At 35.6% G+C, this 22,621-nt stretch overlaps 4 protein-coding genes across 10 annotated transcripts in view; 2 read left to right on the top strand and 2 right to left on the bottom strand.

Moving 5' to 3' along the window:
• LOC108754505 overlaps positions 1–7,792 on the top strand; it is a 12,057-nt gene extending 4,265 nt beyond the window's left edge. Inside the window, exons 3-8 of the mRNA XM_018496851.1 lie at positions 1,844–2,232; positions 3,811–4,305; positions 4,822–5,170; positions 5,557–6,380; positions 6,714–6,883; positions 7,200–7,792. Of these exons, the coding sequence (XP_018352353.1) occupies positions 1,844–2,232; positions 3,811–4,305; positions 4,822–5,170; positions 5,557–6,380; positions 6,714–6,883; positions 7,200–7,441 (2,469 nt within the window). The 3' untranslated portion in view covers positions 7,442–7,792. The remainder of the gene's footprint in view (positions 1–1,843; positions 2,233–3,810; positions 4,306–4,821; positions 5,171–5,556; positions 6,381–6,713; positions 6,884–7,199) is intronic.
• Positions 7,793–9,990: 2,198 nt separating this feature from the next.
• LOC108754506 (UPF0587 protein C1orf123 homolog) lies at positions 9,991–13,066 on the bottom strand. Of its 5 annotated transcripts, XM_018496854.1 has the most exons (4): positions 13,004–13,066; positions 12,829–12,926; positions 12,549–12,753; positions 9,991–12,035 (listed from the first exon to the last, which is right to left on the bottom strand). In XM_018496854.1, the coding sequence occupies exon 4, from the start codon at positions 12,005–12,007 to the stop codon at positions 11,522–11,524; it is 486 nt and encodes a 161-aa protein (XP_018352356.1). In that variant the 5' UTR covers positions 12,008–12,035; positions 12,549–12,753; positions 12,829–12,926; positions 13,004–13,066; the 3' UTR covers positions 9,991–11,521. The 5 variants fall into 5 exon arrangements, with proteins under 5 accessions (XP_018352356.1, XP_018352355.1, XP_018352354.1 ...); XM_018496853.1 differs by lacking the exon at positions 13,004–13,066 and having other exon boundaries at positions 12,545–12,753; positions 12,829–12,989; XM_018496852.1 differs by lacking the exon at positions 13,004–13,066 and having other exon boundaries at positions 12,829–12,989.
• An 18-nt stretch (positions 13,067–13,084) lies between these two features.
• On the top strand, positions 13,085–19,495 carry LOC108754504 (nodal modulator 3). Of its 2 annotated transcripts, XM_018496849.1 has the most exons (15): positions 13,085–13,106; positions 13,602–13,781; positions 13,898–13,997; positions 14,259–14,387; positions 14,530–14,696; positions 14,786–14,939; positions 15,376–15,781; positions 15,864–16,140; positions 16,246–16,427; positions 16,695–17,142; positions 17,288–17,480; positions 17,543–17,688; positions 17,759–17,882; positions 17,948–18,310; positions 18,422–19,495. In XM_018496849.1, exons 2-15 carry the CDS (start codon positions 13,639–13,641, stop codon positions 19,130–19,132), a joined length of 3,543 nt encoding a protein of 1,180 aa, XP_018352351.1. In that variant the 5' UTR covers positions 13,085–13,106; positions 13,602–13,638; the 3' UTR covers positions 19,133–19,495. The 2 variants fall into 2 exon arrangements, with proteins under 2 accessions (XP_018352351.1, XP_018352352.1); XM_018496850.1 differs by lacking the exons at positions 13,085–13,106; positions 13,602–13,781 and having other exon boundaries at positions 13,920–13,997; positions 14,538–14,696.
• Positions 19,496–19,642: 147 nt separating this feature from the next.
• Positions 19,643–21,575, bottom strand: LOC108754507 (general odorant-binding protein 69a-like). 2 transcript variants are annotated; one of them, XM_018496859.1, is made up of 6 exons: positions 21,274–21,575; positions 21,111–21,201; positions 20,425–20,516; positions 20,237–20,339; positions 19,911–19,975; positions 19,643–19,825 (listed from the first exon to the last, which is right to left on the bottom strand). In XM_018496859.1, exons 1-6 carry the CDS (start codon positions 21,349–21,351, stop codon positions 19,808–19,810), a joined length of 447 nt encoding a protein of 148 aa, XP_018352361.1. In that variant the 5' UTR covers positions 21,352–21,575; the 3' UTR covers positions 19,643–19,807. The 2 variants fall into 2 exon arrangements, with proteins under 2 accessions (XP_018352361.1, XP_018352360.1); XM_018496858.1 differs by having other exon boundaries at positions 19,643–19,975.
• Positions 21,576–22,621: the final 1,046 nt, after the last annotated feature.

Genomic DNA, 22,621 nt, shown 5'->3' with positions numbered 1-22,621 from the left:
GAGAACTACCGTAACTGCTTGAGAATCTTCTTAAACAAAATTTTAGTTCAGGTCTGGTTTGAGAAACGTCAGGAGCGTCCGTTATTGCGAAGTTTCGAGATACCTCGATATGATATATTCACAAAAGGAGAGCGCGACGCGGCTCTTCTATCAAACGCGTCACACTCCATTCAGCCCTCAAATAGTTTATAGGCCGAAAGTAAATGCGCTTCGAGACAGCCGCACGAGATTGCTGTCGTTTCGCTGAAATGCACCCCCGGGCGCGACGTCTTGTGGATTCTTGTTCGCCGCAGGGTCTTTGAGGCCGCGAGTTCAACGACACCCGGTCTCTTTCGCCAAGCAGGAAGTATACATTCTGGAAGTAGCATTTATCGTCGTGGCATGTATTACGAGGGAGTACGAGAGAAAAAGAGCCAAGAGGAAAAGGAGGCTTGCGAATCCCCTCTCTTGATGGATCTCGCGAACGTTGAGCTTACTTGAGAAGCTGTGGTGCGATGATCCATTCCTTTTATCCTCGACGCACGTACCGCTATTTGTCGCAGGGAAAAAAATATTTATTAGTCGCATTTTCGTGCTCCTCTCGAAGCGCGGAGGTGAAAAAGTCCGGAAACGTTACTTTGCTCTGCTCTTCCTCGGGATTCACTTGCGCGACTCGAGAGAGAGATGTATTATTGTCGCGAAATGCGCGCCAGGATATCGAGCGTTAATGGGTGAAGTGAAAAATGAATCCTTCCTCTTCAAGGACTGTGATCGATTGCGTGTTGCACGATTCCATTTCTGCACAATGGAGAGGAACGATCGAGTTTGCGATTTGGGTTGACGATAAGGAAGGAAATACAAGGGACAAAATGACGAACATGAAAAGCCAATTTTGAGGGATTGAATGAATAAACGATTAATTTTTATGCGTATTTTTTAACGAACTAATAAGGAAGACGTCCCCGAAATATATATCTTATACTACACAGTCTAGAGAAATTAATTGTGTATTATACAAATTAATTAATTAATTAACTCAGGTCATGATTAACCAGTTTGGAGCTTCATTTAAATAAAACAATGTAAATAATTATAACATAATCGAAAAAGATTTTTTATAGAAAGATAAAAGTATATATCACTGAGAATAATCATTGCCACAGCTAAGTCATTCCTTCTTCAATTAAGAGAAGATATTTATAATTACATATTTATCTTTGTAATAGTGAAGAAGTTCTCAAAGATATCTATATCTTTTATTTTGAGAATAATTAATTATTATAAAAATAAATTAATTATTTACTATAGGAACTAAATTGATCAAGTTATTTCTATAATATACAGTTAATTGACATTATATAACATACAATTAATTAACATTAATTATTCTTGGGTCTAATAAATAGTATATCTTTGGAGAACTCTTCTTCCTTATTGCTACGTTGAAAAATATGCACAAAAATTAATTTATATAATTTATTTATTTAATTATATAACACAGTTTAATAGAAAGAATTTTACTGTAGACATTTTATACTGATGAAATAATTTGCTCATCGGCAAAAATGCTCATCGGATGCTATGTTTCTTTTACAAGAAAGAACTATTTTCATTCTCCTCTGACCAAAACGATCGCTAAAACATGCACTATCTCATCAAAAAGAAACGACGGTTTCGCCAATTTCGTTGACGTTAGCTAATTTTAAGCATAGTTTGACCTAGCTTCTATTCCTTTTTACATCGCAGCGCATTAATTATCGTACCCAAGGAGGAAAAGATAAAGCAACCGTGACCGATAAAACTAATGAAATATAAAAACCGTCTCTCCTTTTGTTGTCTATATATTTCTATTCTAAATCGGCAGAGTGCAGAGACATCGACTAATCACGGCCAAAGACAGCATCAGCAGAGGCAGCAAGAGAACTCTCATCGCAGAACGGAGTCTTATTCCGCCGATTCAACGAGAAACAATTTACCGGTACCGTCGTCGATACCACCGCCGCTGGTCTCACCTCCGGTGCAGTCGCCTCGCGAACGCTCTCGCATCCGGACGAACCCATGGCTGTCAGCGAACTCCTCCGGATCTAGCACGAACGGCCTGAAATCGCGACTCGCCCTGGATGAAAGTAGCAGCAGTTCCGGCCTGAAGCTCACTGAATCTTCCGGCAGCGCCAGCGATGTCAATCTGAACGGCAGGGAGCCTCATGGCAGGAGGGAGCATCGTCAGGAAAGCCTCAGCGCAGGCCGAAGCCCGTAAGTAATGCTTTTTAATGTTTCACATCTAATTATTATTGTAATAATTTAATTTTTATGATTAGATTTTTTTTTTATAACTCCAGTTCAATTTCTTTCAATCAAATGTATAGCTTATCGATTTTTTAGCAAAAATAAAGATTGGAACGTAAGTTAAGGAGAGTGACTGAAGCATAAACAAAGTTTCTAGGAGACAAAATTAAGACGAGACGTAAAAATAGAGTGGACTCTATCTTCTTTTACGTTGTCTCAATTTTCGCCTCCTAGAAGTTGCGTTTGTACTTCTATCACTTTCTCCTCGACTTATGCTCCAATCTTTATTTTTTCCAGAAAACTGATAAGTTATTATACATATATTTGATTTAAAAAAATTTAACTTAAATTATTTAAAAAATCTGATGGCTAAAATTAGATGATTACAATGATAAATTACATGAATCGGATTAGAAAATTATCTGACTCTGAAGGCAAATAGATTAAAATAAAAAATGGACTGCGGAGAAATAAAATGTAGAAGCGAAACACGAGAAAATTAAAGTAAAAGTACCCGATATATTTCTGTAGTTGTATCGTTGCTCTTTCGGAACTTATCCAATTTCTCATAGGAAAAACTTCTAATTGCGTAAGTTGCTGGCGGACGGCGTATCCTTTTTCGAAGAGTTTTTCTTTTCTCCAAATCCATCGGCTCTCTCTTTTCCAGTCTTTGGTCTGGAATTGACCGGAATGAGGGCGGTACACTTAAAGGAGAAGCCAATGGTTAGAAAAGTTCCACGAAGCAGAAAAGATCCACGAAACTGTGCTTTATTGACCGCCGACCCGCAATTATGGAAACGGGCTTTTTCCCTTTACGCCAGATTTAATTTTTAATTGCCAGTTACAAGCTGATTATACGTGATACCGTCGTAATTGTGACCGACGTAATTTCTTTTGCAATTTGATTATCATTGGTCTGCGAATTGCACAGTCCGTTGTATGTGCTTTGGTTTGCAAATTGCGTGTACACTTTATATGCTGATTGTATATATTTACGTTATTATATTCCAGTAAAACGAAATTTTGATTAAAAGAAATTTACTGGCGACAAAACAACATACACCTTATACACAAACTTAATTCCTAGATAGCTTTACACAATTGCTTTTAAAGAAAAAGCTAATTAAAAAAGATAAAATTTAAAAGCTAAATTAAGAGTGAATAGAAAAAGTCCAAATAAAATCTCGTTTTTGTTCATATCATTTATTTAAATTTTTATACATATATCTTTTTCTTTTGGAATGATTTACTCGCACTTGCAATTTGATGTAATTTAAATTAATTTTCTATCATTATTTTTATATCCATGCTAATCCATTAAATTGAAACGACGATTATTTTATTATAAATAAAATTTAGATTAGTAAGAATAAATTATAATAAATAAGAAAAAGAATCTTATTTTGATTATAAATAAAAATTAGACCGATGAAAAAAATCAATTAAGAGAAATAATCCTATTATCAACGTGAATCTCGACTCAACATTCATATGCAAACTTTGCAAATACATATTTCAAAAATTGTTATGATACGTCTTGCGTAGGATTAATCAAAACTGGAGAATCACATCGGGCATGGATCTCCGACCGAAGATCTCTTTGGCCCTGCAACGACGAGCCAGCAGCAGCAGCAGCTCGTCGGCATCCTCGGTGACGCGCAGCGTGCGCTCGTCAGAGGACGATATCACGCTGAACGAGATGATGGGCAAGTTTGACGAGAGCTACGTGTACGAAAAAGAGACGGACATCCTGTCGGACAGTGACCCGACTGACTGCGAGGATTACATCGACTCGCTATCAGACATCGACACCGGTCAGGATGGTGGTGATGAGAACGATCCATTTGAGAACGACGAACTTGATTACATCGATAACGGCTCATTCCTCGATCTGGACAATCTTGAATGTGGTGGCGCCGGCCACTTTCCTAATACCGGTCACTGCACGTACTTCACTTTTACCAGCGAACTAAGCCGGCGCGGTAGCAGACTCCGTGAGTCTTTTCTCAAGCGTAGGTCTAAGGACGAGATCTCTCAGAGGTGAGCTCCGAGAAACTTAACTTAAATTGTTAAGAGCTTATAATGTTTTCGACTGCAATGAATCTACTTGGGATTAATGATGTCACATACTCTATTATTGGTTGATGTTATATGCTCTAAATTAATAGAGCATTATTTTGGATTCAACCCCGAAGGGGTAACTACTAGCTAAAATATTATCCCACTGATTACATGATTTTATATGATTTTATCTGATTACAATTAATTTTTTTTCCACTACATGAAGTCATTTAATAAAATATATGATTTTATTTAATATTATACAATGATTTCTCTGGTTACATATGTATTGAATTATCGGATTATACATAAAGATTTCATATGAATTTTATAATGATTTCAAGGACTTTGTCCCACGATTACATTAAATGGTTACTCCCTCGTTCAACCAAAATCGATAATCCATTGTAATCGAAAACACTATTAGTTCAGCATTTTGCGTTGTTTGTAACATGCCAAATGTTTAAATTACATTTATTTTTGTTACATTGCCAGAAACGTAAATACGAGAACCGGCACGAAGAGACAGAGCGCGCGACATAGAAAGATGGATGATAAGCAAAGTGAGAAGCGCAAGAAGAGGATATCGCAACGTCGTAAGCCCAATCTAGATCGATGTGACGACGAGACAGCGAACCTGAACCGCGTGCTGGTTGAAAGGATGCTCCTGAAAAATTCAGGATTCAATCAGGGCAGCAGGAGCGTGGGCGGCACGCCGATGTGCTTGCGACGCAGGAAGCACGACGTGAATAAAAATCTCTCCCCGATGAGACTGAATGGCAATCCATCGGCCATCAGACCCGCCGTGATGGAGAACGAGATCGTGAAAAGACGGTCAAACTCGGTAAGATTCTAAGCTATTCGATGTCACAAGTAAACTAAAAAATTGTTTAGTTAGAATTGTTATTTTTTTAGTTACTTATAAAAAAATGGGTGCATAAAGAATAAAGAAAATATTCACTTTAAAAATACAAACTTTTATTCCTTTATAATCAATTATTACATTAAAATCATATTTCAAAATTGATATTGCAAAATTTTTATGATTCAAAATATTTAAATTTATTTTTTAGAAAACATAGTTTTTAAGTCGGGTCGTTATTATAGCAAATTAATTAATTATTTTATTAGAATCTTTTTATTCTTGTTTTTATCTCCAGTTTTTGAGATGACATTAGTTATATTCGTAGTAAAAACTTAAATTATACTATTACTTTGTTTCTCTTCAAGATAAGTTACGTGAACGGCAACATAGTGCGACGCCACGTGACCGGCAACACGTACATGACCACATTCGCGTCGGAGATCGCGCTGATTGAGGCAGACAAGGAGGCCGATCGCAAATATCGCGAGCTTATCCTGGAGGCGGAGAATATACTGGTGAGCATGCAAAAGTACCAGAGTCCTTCGCCGTGTGTGCCATCGCCGTCGCGTAAACTGCATAACGGTCTGGCGAACAAACGCGTCGAACTCATCAAGAACACGGAGCTGAATATTGAACTGGCGCTGTCCAAGAGCCGTAATTCCCAGCCGGAATTACAGAGCGGCAGTATTCGTGATCTGGAGCATACTAGTCCCAAACGACAGTTCGCTCAGCCGTGTTCTCCAATTCATCGATTTATGGAGAGAAATTCGCCAGCCAATTTCGCGCCGAAAGAGCCTCCGCCTGTCTTTCGGCAGCACGAGCTGTCCAAGTGCCCGGACTCGCCGGCGATGACGCGCAGAACGACACCCCAGAGCTCGCCCAGCAGGAGTTTGATGAACCAGCAGATGTATCGGGCGCGTAACGGCGAGCCAGAAAGCAAGGATGGCAACAGATCATCTTGGATCGCTTTGAATTGTAACGGTGGGATGAAACCAGAAACCATGAATACGAACAATTCTCTTGGGGAGAAGATACACGCGAACGGGATGATGCAAGGCTCTCTCGGAGGAGGTAGAAAGGAATTTCGCTCTGCAAGAGAAACGACAAAAGAGGAAGGAGTAACGTCCAGCTCGTCTGATTCCGAAGAAAAGTGTGACGTGAGACGGAGGGCTCCATTGATGACGTTCAGGTTGTGATAACTACTTAATAGAAAAAAATCTTGCATAATTTCTAGATTGCAATTTAATGCAAAATTAGAAATATTAATCTCTTTATATTAAAAATATTTTATTATTCCTTCAGAAATTGATTTAAGAAAGTAACTTTTGTCTTTGTTATGTACATATTATTAATTATTTATATTTGTATTATATGTATAATATTTATCAGGAGAACCGACTTAAAATTAATGTATAGGAAGTTTGCATTCGATATTAATGACAATTATAATATTATAATACCAATTTAATGTCGATACTGAATGTGCAGTCGTTGAACATTTATAACAGAAAAACATCTTTAGATCAATCGATATGGGTCCCATCAAGGAAAGTTCTTCCTACTGCCCGCAAAGCGAACCAGTGAAAAGAAAAGTATATGCCGGAAGCGCGACATATGGCAGAATACAAAAGACATTGGGCGAACATGTTATGCTGAGAAATTCTGACGGTGATACAGCAACCGATGATACTGGTGTGTTTCTTTTATATCTGCTTCTTTTATAAAACGCAAGAATTTCTTTCTTTGATAATACTAGCTGTGTCAAACTCAATGGCACAAACATATAAGATATATTTTAATACATATAATTTGTATCTCTCAATGATTAATTATATGGTTTAGTAAAATATTTAATATTTAATATCCTGTGTATATTATACAATTTTTTAAATTTTATTTTAAAATCGCGTTGACTGTTTCATTCTAATTTTAACAGAGCGTCTTGATTGCACTGATTTCATTGAATCTCGCATTCGCTATTCATCTGTTAATATTATTTTGTACACAGATGACTCGAGGAGATCTCTGAAGGAAAAGGTAGCGCAATTGCGGCAGGAGCGATTAGCCGCCGAGGCAAACGCGAACAACATTCAGGACTCGCAGTTCTTTCAACACCAGCTATCCCAGCTACGACGACAGATGCTGATGCAGACAATCGAAGGCTTGAAGCGCAGCCTCGAAGATCAGTCGGCCACCCTGAAGCAAACTTGCTTGGAACCGACGAGCCTGTTGACCGACGAGCTACCTTGAATCCGACCGGCTGACTCGTTTCCGGCCTATTGTGCCGCACGATCACGACTAAGGGCGTCTACGACATCGCCCTGTTCCTCGCGAGGGGAACAGGCTCGCCGGACAGACAAGATCGAAGTTACCAGTCCTGTTCTCGGCGAATCCGCGATTGGTCGAGCTGCCGCGCGCTGCGAGAAGTATTGATTAAGCGCAGCGTTTATTCCATGCGCACCGAATACCGAATTACGATGACGCGATCTCGGGCTCGACGATATCAGGGTCGGCTGAGTGCGAACACGCACGTAAAATCTCTATTTTTCTGTCCATCTACGTGATATGAGAGAAAGAGAGCGAAAGTGGGAGAGAAAGGGAGAGAGAATTGAAATTGAGTGTGTCGCATATCCTCGCTGGGCATTGTTCCGCTCTATTGTTCGTTTCGCGCAATAATTAACGTTTCTCACGAACCTTTTTTTTTTTTTCATCGTTTTTAGTTTGCAATTTCGCGCGAGTAGGCCAACTTTCATTTATTACTATAGATTAGCCTTTTTACTAGCTAGAATCTCATATCTCATCGCGATGCTCGCTCTGAAATTTCTTTCCGAAATGACGGCAGACGAGAAATTCTTGCAGATCGTCGAATTACAATAGATTAGTCCTAAAACGCTAACGTGGAATTATTAATAATCGATATATCATTATCAAATAATTATAATAGAATAATTAATATTATTAATTATTAATCATTATTACTATATTAAATATTACTATATTTAACATTTTTTCAAATATACATAGTGCAAAGTGTAATATTATCGATCATTAGTATATTATATACGGAATTTACAATAGGAAACAAGAAGAAAGAGATAATACGCACTAGGTTGAGATTGTACTAGGCCCTTGACAGAGTCCCCGTTAGCGTTCTAGGACTGTGCTTACAATTAGACTATTCAACATTTAACGGGCCTATTCACGGGTGTCTGTCTTTGAGATGCTTTAGAAGAAACAAGGAAACATAGTGAAAAGTCCTAGAAAGAAATGTCAAAAGTAAGTCATGCGAATGAGTATAACAGTATCAAAAAGCATAGATATTTAGCATATATCCATCTAACGGATTTAGAAAATCACAAATTTAGCCGAATACATTAGCAGATAGGCGATTCAAAACGTATATAATCGATTTAGACATTAGAAAGCTATTAAATGATATGTGCCCAAGGAATACGGCCCAGTATCGAGATGGATTGGAGAAGGATAATGCTGATTGACACAGTTGTAATCACGCTATCAACGCTATTATATACGATATCATAAAATTTCTCAAAGATATTGAAGTAAAACAGAACAGTTTTGATTTAAAAAATAATCAGTAATCATTGGCTTCGTACGAATTCCAAGTGTTCTCGATGTGAATATTCGAATGTCCTACGAATATTCCTACTTCTCGTGACACCAGTACGGCGGCTACAAAAAAATCTCAAGAAAAAAAAACCGAAGAAAGAGAATCATGATGATACCTCTTACTATTTCGAGCAAGACACTTAGTCTTATTAGGTAAAGGAATCGTTGCCAGTTCATATTTGAGAGATTTTTGATGACGATGATCTTTGATGACTGATGATGTTAAAAAAAATATTTTATTGACTGTTTGAGTCTTACTGAGACAAATAAAACCTCTTACATGTAAGCTCCTTGAGCAAGATATATATCTAATCACTTTTATGGATATAACTAATTTTTATAAGTACTTTGCGAAAAATAAAAAATTGAGGCCCAAACAGTTAAATAAACTAAGCAGATAGACAAGCCGTGTAGGCATGTAATAATGCAGATTATAATAGAGATGAAAAAGTTAACATCAGATAAAGGTATCACGGCTTTTGCCTTCTCCAGCAGTCTCGATTCCTCCAACTTGATCTGTTGCAGAATATGATGTTTATGGCATGTACACCTTTTCCACTGCGAAATGAATTGGACGCGATGCAAGAGGCAGTTGCAACAGAGCTTTCCATTTCCAGTGAAGAAAGCTATAATTTTGCTTCTCGCATTCGCATCCGATTCTTTATCTGCAAGCGCCACTTATTTTTCACACAGAGGACTGCTGATAATCATTCCTCGCCGTGAGACATAATGGGAACGCCATAACCAGCTAGCTTACATATTACTCGTAATGTTCCTATTTCCATGCGATATTCGTATACTCGAAAACGAGATCTTTCCCCGTGAACAATCATCTCTGTTTCTCTGGATAAAGTAAGCATCCCCCAGATTAGTATACCAAAGACGATAGCTTAGCTAGATAGTAGACTAGAGCCGTTTAACCGATCAAAAAGCGCACAGCGATGCATATTCGTAATATTAGAGGATCATGGTTAAAACGTTTTTAGAAACCTCAATTTGCTAGTAGGATAATTGTTCGAGTTACGTCAAGCGAATTACAAATCTTCCATGTGAGCCAGAGTCAAGTGTATTTCATTCCAGTAAGAAATTTATGTGGTTTTCTAAGTTACATTTTTAAGCGATTTAAAAAGACACGTAGTTAATATCCTTATTTTTTAAAGAGTATATTTATTTTGAAGATTCTGAAAGTTTGTGTTATTTATTTTATTTATTGAATTTTTCAGTCGATTTCACAATTTTGGACTCTGGTTGTATCATCGACACGGTATGTTCGGTCATAGTGATATTTTTGTGAGAATAGACTGATAGCGTTATCGATTGTTAAATTAAAAATTTTTAGCGGTTACTTACATGTGATTCAATATACGTTAAAGATTCTGCGAGAACGGCGGATTGTAATGCGCACGCGATATATTTATTTGTGTTAGATATTAGGAAGCATAGTAAACGAAAGCATTAGACAAATATAGCGTAGCATTAGTGCATTAGGCAATCGTCAAGTAAACGAAGTTACACATTTGTTTCTTCCTCTCTTCGTTTCTTTTGAATTTGTGATTTATTGTCATAAATATTGTCTCTATGATTTCTTTTTGATTCGTGATTCATCGTGATTTTTTCGTGATTTAGCTTATTGTGGAGACAGAACTGCGAGAGTTACTCCGATCGTAAGCGAAAGTCTTTGCGCGATACGCCGAGTATCGTTAAGTGGAAAGTTGTTCGAGAGTTTTATACATGAAAAAAAAATGAAGACACTGTATATAACATAATTTTTTAATCAAGGAATATTTTAATTTTTTATAATCGTAAGGGGATTAGTGCGTCGTTGTCATAAGTTCGATGATTTTTATGCGATCGCATCGACATTCCAAGAATGCAGTTTGCGTCACGGTGATGGAGGAGAGGCAAGTTGTCCGAATCGATTCGCGAATCGGTGAGCCTCATGGCTTTTCCGAGCATCGCCCTTGCCGCAAAACGACACTAGTCACTCGATTATTCACGCAGGGTATGGATTCGGCAACTCCGAACGTGCTAGGAGGCAAAGTGGAATTATTGTTGCAAACGACATCTCTTGTGTACCAAGCCATTTATGAAATAAAATGGTTTTTTATATGATTATGAATAAATTATATTATGTCGTTGGATTGGTACTGCTTTTACTCTTTGCCTTGACGAGAGAGGATCTCGAAAACATTTTTGTGCGCGCAAACATATTACCCCATCGCCGGAGAACATTTCTATACAAAGAAGAGATATTCAAAATTACAAAACGACTATACGTTTATTAGAAAGCAGTAATTCTTATCATATAGCAAGTTGTGCTTCTTTACACAAACATGATGACATTTGTCGTACGTACGTGTGTGTAACAATATTCTCTTAAACTTTAAGTCTAAGTAAGATATTTTTTTATGAGGTCTAACAAAATTATTATTAACTATTATATGATGAATGAAATCTGAGTTAAATTATCCTTTTGATAAGAAATCTAACAATCCTGTATAGTTTTATATCATTTTATATATTAACAATCTGTGCACAAGAAGTGAAAGAGACATGAAAAACTGTAATGCATATCTTTACATATTTACACGTAACAGACACGTGTTGCTTTTTCGTTAACTAGCAGGAAAATCCGTTATCTGTTATAAAATTTTGATGACTAAAATGCACGGCAGGTAGGTATATCTTCCAAACACGATTTCACTTAACCTTCTGGAACATATGCTGAAACTCGTATATTCCAACAGGTTCCATAATCTTGTCGCAATAGTCCTCCCATTCGCCCTCGCTCAAATCCACATCGGTGAATTCCTTGCCACCATTCACAGCCTTTGCTATCCATCCTTCCCCCGCGGAGAAGTTATCTGGTTCCATACCCCGGCAGTCAAACACAACGATACTCTTAAATTTTCCCTGGTCGTCCTCGGTGAAGGACTTAATTGAATCCTCGATTATCGTCACAGAGTTCTCTCGTTGACAGAACTTGCACTTGCATACAAAATTGGACACCCCGCTGCCCCGTTGCAACGGCACCGACTCGTCCAGGGAAATATAGTTCCACTTCTCTGATTTATTGCTGCAGTTACAACAAATAAACTTGAGGCACCATCTGAACTCAGGCCCCGACGGCTTCAGTTCCTCAATGTTGTCGAGTCTGCATGTAATCCATAGCGCTACTTTCACCATTTTCAATCGTGGGATACCAGTATCCTTTCTGTAGGAAATAGTCCATCAATTAGTAGCAGCTACGCATATGCAAAAAGCAAATGTTTGTATTCAGGCTTCCTAAGATTCTAATTCTTGAAAAATATTGCATATGAATATTCTGTAGTGTATATATACATTATTAAGTATACTACACATTTTCATATGCAATATGCAATAACTGAGTAAGCACCATCATATAGTAACTATTAATATAATTTTTTGAACAACATAACTGTAACATAACAGTTTTTCTGTTACAATATTATAATTTAATTGTATTAAATAATTATTTTAAAAAGCATTTGAGATTAATAATCATATAAATAAATAAATATTTGTGTAAATATCCAGACATAGATATATGTCTACTGGGATGTTTATCTTGTTGTTAACTTCAAAAATTCTTTCAAAGCTTCAAATCTTTGAAATTGTCAAAAGTAACGGTCTTTACAGTAAAAAGAACAGGTCTATAAAACAGGTTTATTAAAGCATGAACCTTCAAATTGATCCCCTTACTTAAGAGACACTTCCTTGATGAGATTAAATAACTGTCAGCTCGTACAAGTTTACAAAAAAATTCTTATGCGGTATTGCGCGTTATTGCATTTACAAATGGTGAGTTTATCACCTGCGAATATTCGATTAGCGGATTCACAGCAGACAGCAGCAGGTAAACAAATCGATCAGTTTTAAATGAAATTCCCAGTAATCGTATTATCGTCTCCCTAATTAAAATGCATTTTAAAATAACATTAGAATTACAGCGAACGTATTGAATAATCACAAAAGAACAACATTACCCTTCGGAAATAAATACGTATCCACACACTTCGTTGCCACTCGCACAGAATCCGGAGACGAGCCGGTCTGAAACTCGAGACTTCTTTACTTAACGCCTCTAGAAATTGAAACAGGAGGTCGATACGGCCAGAAACTCCGGACTGAATGACTGAATATTGAAAAGCCGATATTTACCGGAGGAATTCGCGCGCGCACGCGCACCGTGATTTCACCAACGGCGCCATGGTGGATTTATTCCACTATGCTCCGAAATTCCGAATGCTCCGATCTACTGACAGTAGATTGAAGCCCGTACTCCGATGAGATTGCTGTTTTACCGATAAAATATGACACATTGATATATCTTTATATACTACATCAATATCGCACTCACACATACGTACACAGATTTCCTAACTAATCTTTCGTATTAAGTATCTAAACTTAATTCTAAGTACTCAACATTAGTTGTTCATATAATCTCTAGTCCAAACCACAGTAGAAACCACCAGAGAGAAGCCAGAGAGCAGCCCAGGATTTAACTGTTACTTTATTTCGAAACGCCTATATGTCCACAAAATGTAAACATTAAACTCAAAAATTGGAAAGAGACAATGGATAAATTAAACTTCGATTAAGGCTGCTTTTTCATGCAGACGCTCGACGCTTATTTTCAGCGTTAAAACAGGTCACGTGATCAAAATTGACGAATACCAAGCATTAATTGTGATCACGTGACGCTGAAAATGAGATCGAGCGTCTGCATGCAAATGCAGCCTAATGGCACCTTTAGACAGCTTAGCAGACGCTGGACAGCAGTGACGAGTGATATGGATTTGATTGAACGATGTCTTATTTTCTTCGCTTGCCTGGCGAGTCTCATCGCTGGTTCTATCACCCAAGATGTCCTGGGATGCGGCGGCTTCCTAAAAAGTCATACCGACATCGATTTCAGAAAAGTGCATGTGAAAGTGTGAGTATTTATGTGTATGTTTCAATATCTGATTGCTACACCAGAGAGAGAGAGAGAGAGTTACATCCTAATAAATGTTAACTGAATGTCAGAGTTTTATGAGATAAATTTATCAGGTACACGAAGACTGGTAGTCTAAAGGATCAAACCGAAGGCGCGCCTAACACTGGTTACTATTTTCTACCTCTATACGATAAAGGCGAATACATTTTAAAGGTGAGCTGGAAAGATGCACCATCATTGCCAGTAATTAAATAATAAATGACACTTGATATATAAGAAATTTTATAAAATTTGTTTATTATGTGTTAATATGAAAGTGTAAATTTATTTACTTGTTTTGAATGGAATTGTTTATTAAGATTTAATAATAACGTCGTTTATTAATATATAACATTTGTAAAATTATTAGCTTTTATTAATTAGCATTGTTGAAAAGTTTATAAAATATTGTGAAATTAATATTTAATATATTAGATAGAACCTCCCAGAGGCTGGAGTTTTGAGCCCACAGAGGTAATATTAAACGTAGATGGTGTTACGGATGACTGCAGCCAAGCAAAAGATATTAACTTTACATTCAAAGGATTTGGTATTACAGGTCGTGTGAGTAATAAATTTTCTCTTATTATGAGTATTATACATGAAAATATTTAAAGATTATTATGATTTAATTCTAATAATTGTTAACAATAGAATTTTTAATATATATTTTCAATGTTATTTAATTAACATGAATTGTTTTCAGGTGATTAGTTTAGGTACTGACTCTGGTCCTAAAGGAATTACTATCTCTTTATATACAGACAGCAATAAACAAAATCCTATTAAATCGATGTCAACAGCAGAGGGTGGCATATTTTACTTTACTCCCATTCAGCCTGGAAAGTACACTCTCATTGTGCATCACTCCAAGTAAGTGTACAGTCTGATATCTGATGAATTTATTTTATGATACAAAAGATACAAATTATGATGACATCAATAATAATTGTCTTTTTTAGATGGCTAATAAAAGAAAATAAAATTGAAGTAACTGTACAAGAGGGAAACACAGAACTCGCAGATGGCAGCTTGGTAGTATCAGGATATGATGTTAGTGGCAAAGTTACTAGTGAAAATGAGCCAGTGGCTGGTGTGTCCTTTATTCTTTTCGGTGTAAGGTTTATTTTATTATTTTCGTATTACCAGTATACTTTAATACTTTGATTGCCATGCGTATCCAGTTGGATGGAACACATTTACATGAGTTCAGGGCGCTGCTGTACTTCAATTTTATTATTGAATTTTATTATTTTTTTATTGAACACATTTGGTATCCATTACCATCATGAACAAAGAATATTTTGCACTGATTTTATATAATATATTGTGAATTTTCTAGAGAAGTCTATCAACTTTACTGAAAACGTTTATTTAAAAATATTTTAATATTAAAAAAAATTTACTGAAGTTATATAAAAAATAGTATGGCGCCAGAGGACCGATTATAAAAATCCACATGGCAATCAAAGTATTATTGATATTTTTCAAAATTCTAAAGTATTTTTTAATAAAAATTTTTATAGAATGAATAATTTTGTATATCTTACAGAATGGTATTGCCAAGAAATGTGAAACCACTCCCGTGAATAAAAACTTTGAATCCAAGAAACCACTTTGCCACGTGACTTCGGACAATACCGGTAGATTTATATTTCCCAGTCTATCGCCTGGCGATTATAAGCTTATACCTCACTATGCCGGTGCCCAGACGAAATTCGACGTTCAGCCATCGGAATTGTCTTTCAAAGTTAGCCACAACAGCGTAATTCTTACTCCAGACTTTAAAGTAACCGGCTTTACGGTCGGCGGTTTAGTACGTAGCGCCACGAATGGAAATCCATTGCAAGGAGCAAAGATATTCTTGTCACATAAAGAAGTTGCAGTCACAGATAAAAATGGAAAATATGTATTAGATAACATGAAAGCCGGCCAATATACACTTAAAGCAGAATCTGGTATGAGAAATTTACAAGATTTCTTTTAAATTAAATCGTTTACTAACTTCTTTGGAATTATTTATACAACTATTTGTTCCAGAAAATGTACAATTTAGTGAGAGGACAGTCAAAATATCTCCCATCTCGCCTGAACTTCCTGTGCTGGTACCTTCAGCATACAAAGTTTCAGGAAAAGTAACTTTGTCAGCGAAGGGGACACTGCATTTCCGCCGAATATCCATTCAGAACACAGCTGCTACGTTCTATAAGGAGCTCGACACCAATGAGAACACGGGAAAGTACTCTGTATATCTTGCACCGGATAAATATCAATTGAGTGTAATTGTGAGCACGGAAGAGAAAACTAAAGGTTTACAGTAAGTAACGAATGTAAAAATAAATCAGAGTAAATGTAAAGTTTTATAAAATTATACATATACACAAAGTAGTTACAAATTATAAAAATTTTATCATATTTCTAGATTCTATCCACTACAACAAACAATTGATGTGACGTCTCAACCAATTACTAATGTCAACTTCTTACAACTAAAAGCCACGTTAACGGGAACAGTGCATTGTTTGCCAGGGACTGATTGCAGCCAAGCTTCTGTTACTTTGAAAATACTCGATGGAGTCACGATAAAGACTGTACAAGCTAAAGGTGTGCTGACATAAACACTAATCAATGTTATTATAAAATATTTTTAGTGGTTTAGTATAATTTGAGCTGCAATAACAAATATGGTCTTGTAAAATAAAAAGGATTTTTCGATTTTCTAAATCTTGTGTTTGCAGTAAGTTTGAAAGTTAATTTGATTTCAAGCAACCGATGTAAAATACTTCGTATCTATTTGTTATTGCAGTAATGTCTATTTAATTCGATACGATACTATCTCCTCTGTCTGTGAAGTCGTTTTTCATTACTTAGATGGCCAGTATCAGTTCACGGACGTTCTACCTGGCCATTACGAGATTTTCATCGATAACGACGTGTTTTGCTGGGAAAATCCCAGTTATAGAATCTCGATAACGTCGGAACGCGCCGAAGTACCACCATTCAAGCAAACCGGCTTCTCCATCACCTTCATATCGTCTCACGATACAATTGTGGAGTATTTCGAGCCTAATAACACGAAACTAATAACTCTACCTCTAAATAAAGGAAGCATGAGGCATTGTGTGCCTAAATCTGGAACATACACTTTTACTCCGAAAGGTTGCCATATATATGAAAATTCTTCCTACATTTGGGATACGAGCAATTTATCCCCGATCTTAGTGCATTCCACTGAACACACTCATAAAGGCAGTATTATAAGTTTAAGCATGCAAAACGATCTTAAAGTAAAAATTGAAGACGCAAATGACAGTGTCACGTAAGTTGCATTGTACATTTTGAGAAAAATGTTGTATATATTTTTTTTACATTTGTATTCGAATAATATTAATATTTTTATTAATTTCTTTGAGATATATAAAATGTATAGATACATCTTTGTTTATTAATATATTTTTTGATAGGATTGGTCCACTGAAATATGTAAAAAAAGATGGTGTATACAAGTATGAATTTGAATTTAAGGCGAAAACAGATAATATGTATACTATCACTCCGTTATCAGACATTCTGCTTTTCAATCCACCGTCTCTGAAAGTTTTCGGCGTGAATGACTGTCATAATGACATTGCAAGTTTTGCCGGTGATTTGGGAAAGGTACATAACTATTATTATATTTAACATATAGAATTCACAGCTTAAACGAGAATGTTATTTAGATTATAGCCGGACAGATTTCTCCACCGTTGGAAGGTGTAATTATACGAATAACTGGGAAAAATGACGAGTCTCCAATTCATACTTTAGTTACACAAAAAGACGGGATTTACAGCATTGGACCTTTGGATGGAAAAATTGAATATAGGTATATTGGCAATAATTTATTATTATTATAACAATCAATTATTGTAAAATTGATAAATGTTTGCTTGTAGTGTTACAGCTGAAAAGGAGGGCTTTGTAATCACAGGACCTGATGCTAAAGGAGTGTTCTTGGCGCATAAATTGGCCGAAATTATTGTGCAAGTTTCTGATCACGCTGATGGTTCTTCGTTGCAGGTAACTTTATCAGTAAAACACTAACAGAAAAAATAAAAGAAATATAATATTGTATTATTTTTCAGGGTGTACTCCTTTCTTTGTCTGGCGGTCAAAGTTACCGCAAGAACAGCATAACTGGTGAAGACGGAAAATTTATATTTAATTCGTTGTCACCGGGTGAATATTATCTACGACCTATGATGAAGGAATATCGTTTTGATCCGCCATCAAAGATGATTAACGTCGTGGAAGGGGCGACCATCAATGTAAATCTATTCGGTAATAGAGTTGCCTATAGCGCTTATGGTTCCATCACGTCTTTGAATGGAGAACCGGAAGTCGGCTTGTTGGTCGAAGTTCAAGGCCAAGGAAACTGCTCCAGTCTTCAAGAAGAGGCCACGACTGAAGAGAATGGTAACTTCAGGATCCGCGGTCTCCAGCCTACGGTGAATATTATATTAATATTTATATTAATGATATAATTTGCGCAATAATACAAAATGATTTTACATCTTATCGATCTAATTTTTATTTATAACAATTTATTAATTTTATAGTGCATCTACGCCTTCCGTTTAAAGCCGAACGTAGAGAGCAACGCTCATATACAGCGCACGAGCCCCAGTTCTCAGCTGGTGCAGCCAGTGCAGGACATCCACGATTTGCGATTGATCGCCTTTCATCCGATCTCGCGCACGGACGTCTCGGTGCATGTCACATCCGCCCAACCGGAACACTATCGTACGATCAAGGTGAAATTGTGCCGAGAGGACGCTCCCGATTCTCCGGTGCACATCTCCAAGTTGGACGTACAGCAATCCACCAGCAAGAATACTGGCACTTATAACGCCGGTTTCTTGGTGCATTTTCCACCGTTACAAGCTGATGGCAGGAAGTATTTCGTCCAATTGGAATCATCGCTGTCTCAGGCCGTGCACAAGTACCGCACTATTCCGGTCTACTTCGAGGCGAACTCGTCATTTAAATACGTCAAGTTGGCGTTCAACGCGGAACGTAAAGTCGATCAGGGTGAGATGAATCAGACATCGGTGATCGCGCTGCCATTCATCATGATAGTCGCATTGGCGTTCGTTAATCGTGAAAAATTGTGGGTCTGGTTAAACGCGCTACTGGAGAGACGTTCCAAGCCAGTGCCGAGCTCTAGAACGCCTGTCCAAGCCATTCCCATCGATCCCAGAGCGGATGATATCATAGTCGAGCAAATAATGAATATTAACAAGAGGAAGACGAAGCCGCGGAAAGCATAGACCGTATTGCCGTCGTTAGCACTATCATCATTTATACAGTGAGACTCGTTTATAATGATCTCAAGAGATTATCGAAGATGTAAAGATTTTACATCGTTTGTTATTTTATACGTCTAATTAATTCTCTGTAATTTATACGCAATATCTATCACGACAGTCGTACGTATCAAAAATAAAGAGACTGTCTTGATACACTTAGCGTGTATTTAGATTTGTTAATATTTATACGTATGAACAATATTAATGAGAGAATTGTGTTCGATCAAAAATGTATATAATATACATGAATTGTTTGTATGTATATCAAGAAACTTTATCATTGTAATAGTTTAATGTAAGATACATACAGACGTAAGCTATGATGCATCCTATATATCAATAAACCGTGATATAACCGTTAAATTATATAAAATAAGATGTACATATAAAAATTGCTGTTGTTATATTCATGGAATTGTTATATATAAAAAAATGTTCTTGCAAATAATTATGTAATTTTTACTCTTTCAAATATACGTTTTATTTTATTCTATAAATTAACGTAAGAACGAGAAGTAGAGGATTTAATTTAAAAAGTAGAGGATGAATGTTTAAAGTATTTTATTTTGTGAAATATATATATTATGCGTGCGCGCGCGCGCCGAGCTCAAATATACACATCTACCTACTCTATATTTAGATAACGAAGTACGCCTGGAAAAAATGCAATAAGACATGTATAACATGATGCATTAGAATCATTGTATCGGGGATATTAATCATTACACAATATACATACCACAGGATTTGCGTTGTACATGCATTTGTTAAAGTTTATGGCTATGACGCACTTGTCAGTACCCTCTGAAAAAGTCGTAGACAATCACGTATAAAACGCATTGTGAAATGAAAATAATTTTCATTAATTACGTTTCACGTGCAAAGATTATTATTTATAATATTGCTTTATTAATAATATAATAATCGTTCCGAACAATAGTTGCATTTTTGTTTTTTTTATATTTTTTTATATTTTTCTAATTAGACGACGTAATTTATTTCAACAAATTAATATTGGGTCGTCCGGAAAATACGCACGGACTTTCCGGACGACCCAATACTTGCCTATATTACGACACTGGTCGAGCATTTCCATTCCAATATGTTTGTATGCCGGCGGCATCAACTTGGATAAAATCTTGTAGTTTATTTTGCCGTCCTTCTTCATCTAATCAAAAGAAGTTCAAGCTTTAGTGATCCAATTTTAATAATTGTATTATACGTCTGTTTTTACAAAAAAAAATTTCTTTTACCGCTCCCCCTTTTTCCATTACACATTTGAAGTAACACCCCAATACTTTGTCTTGAGTCGGAAATTCGCCTAATTCTGCTCCATCTAGCATCTCTGTAAATAAAATCGTTAAAATTATTAGATGATTTAATACATAACGATAGATATAAGAACAGCAAAGTAGTGCAAATCATTTTTGGCAAGTATCAAATGATTTGATTATTTCTTTTATAAGAGGAAATTTAAAACACATTTCTTCTAATTTGAAATATGTTTTAGTACTTATTTCCCACTTTAATTTTTCAAAAAATTTGCGAGAAATCGAAAGTAGAAAACTGATTGTTTTATAATTATAATATTATTTTTAACACATTTTTAACACCTGCAACTATAATGTGAATATTATTTTGTAATTCAATAAAGAATTCAAAAACTTCCTGGGAAGAAATATTATCTATATGGACATATTTTATATATAATAAATATTTTATATAATAAACAATTTTTGCCTATTTTGATGAACTTTTTTCGCGAATACTTAAATATCACTTCGTACCACTTGCTCATGAATTATTGGAGGATAAATATACTGAAACATATTTAAATAAATTAGCGAAATTCGTGTGTATATATACTAGTTGGCTCTCCTTTTGTTAGATATAAAAATATTGAGGCTGTTAATTAAATGCTGATATTCTGAGAACATACCGATTGTCGCACCGGTTTCACCGATACATTTTTTTCGTAAACCTCCAGCCATTTTCCTTAACTCATCGTGAACAGTAGTCCAATCTATATCCTATATAAAGTTATTATATTGGCGATCATAAAGATCTCTCTCGTAGGTATTTAAACTCATATTCATACTCACTTCTTCATTACAACTCACAATAACGAGCTGCGAGAGAATTATAGAGGCACAGATAAGAACTAAACTTTTTTTTGCCATTTCTCGTATTTAACACAATTGATATGGATTTAATCGAAAAATGTTTATTCGTCTATCTAAGATTACTAAGTGCGCGACCGCGCTGAATCATCGAGAATTTATGCAGATCCTGACGACGAAGTGGGAGATAATAATTAACTATGAAAGATAAAAATTAGCTATCAGCAAATTACATGAATATATCGTATCAAAATAATCAGGAAATTAACTAAGATATCAGATTCAGAGCAAATTTTGTCAATCATAATCGTATACGTGTTTTCGAAAATATTTTCCGAAAGTATTTCAAAACGTTTTTTCTCATAGATCTGATCGTGAGTTTCTATATACTGTATGATATGTAAAATAATTAGTATCTCGCACGCAAAAACTATTTATCGCAGGCAAAAAAAATTCTAAAAGGGCACAAGCTTGAGAGGATTCAAAATTATTTTAGAATTCCGAGAAAAAAATGTGCAATTTATAACTTTGTATAAGTGTGCGGTTGTAAGCGAAAAGCATGACGGTAAACAAAACGTGTAATAGTAATTTAAGAATCATACAATGCATCCAATCTGTTTCCTAAGTAACAATCGTACGATAATTTCTTCCTGGTTTTTTGCAGCCTGTAATTTCATTCACTACATATATTGGTGTCCGACGTCAAACACTATGATATTTGTATACTACCTGACAAATTAAATGTTTTAGTCTTTTAATTATAACTCGCAGTAACCCTACGCGTTGTGTAACTTTTGTGAAATTATATGCAATCAATCTTGCAGTCAAATCGTCTTCTATCGCAAGATTTGTTACTATCGAACAAGGGTTATTAAATCGTCCGTAGAATTTCTCAGTTTTTTTTTTAAATATATGTTTAATCTAGATCTACACTCTAAAAATAATGATGTGATGGATTTAACACCATGCAGTATTTAAATACATATAATTTTCACCGTGTTGATTGATGTAAATACCAACGTAATGTAGATTTAATACTAGTTTAAAACTTATGATATTAAATCCACATCATGTTAATATTTATAATAATACTAATAATAACTTTATTGATGCGCAATAAATAAAAATGAAAACAGCGGTAGTACAAAATAAAAAGGGAGATATGCAATCAATGGATGAGGCATCAGCAGTGTATTATTATTAATTCTATCGACATCAACTCAGATAGCATATTTATGACAAATATTTATTATTATTCATTTTTTGAAATGTTATATAAATATTTTATACATATTTTATATAAAGCTTTATTTGAAATATTATTAAAATA

The sequence above is a fragment of the Trachymyrmex septentrionalis genome, unplaced genomic scaffold (assembly GCF_001594115.1).
Source record: "Trachymyrmex septentrionalis isolate Tsep2-gDNA-1 unplaced genomic scaffold, Tsep1.0 scaffold8, whole genome shotgun sequence".
NCBI lineage: Eukaryota > Metazoa > Arthropoda > Insecta > Hymenoptera > Formicidae > Trachymyrmex > Trachymyrmex septentrionalis.
Note: the sequence above shows the minus strand (reverse complement) of the source record. Positions and strands in the feature narration are given on the sequence as shown.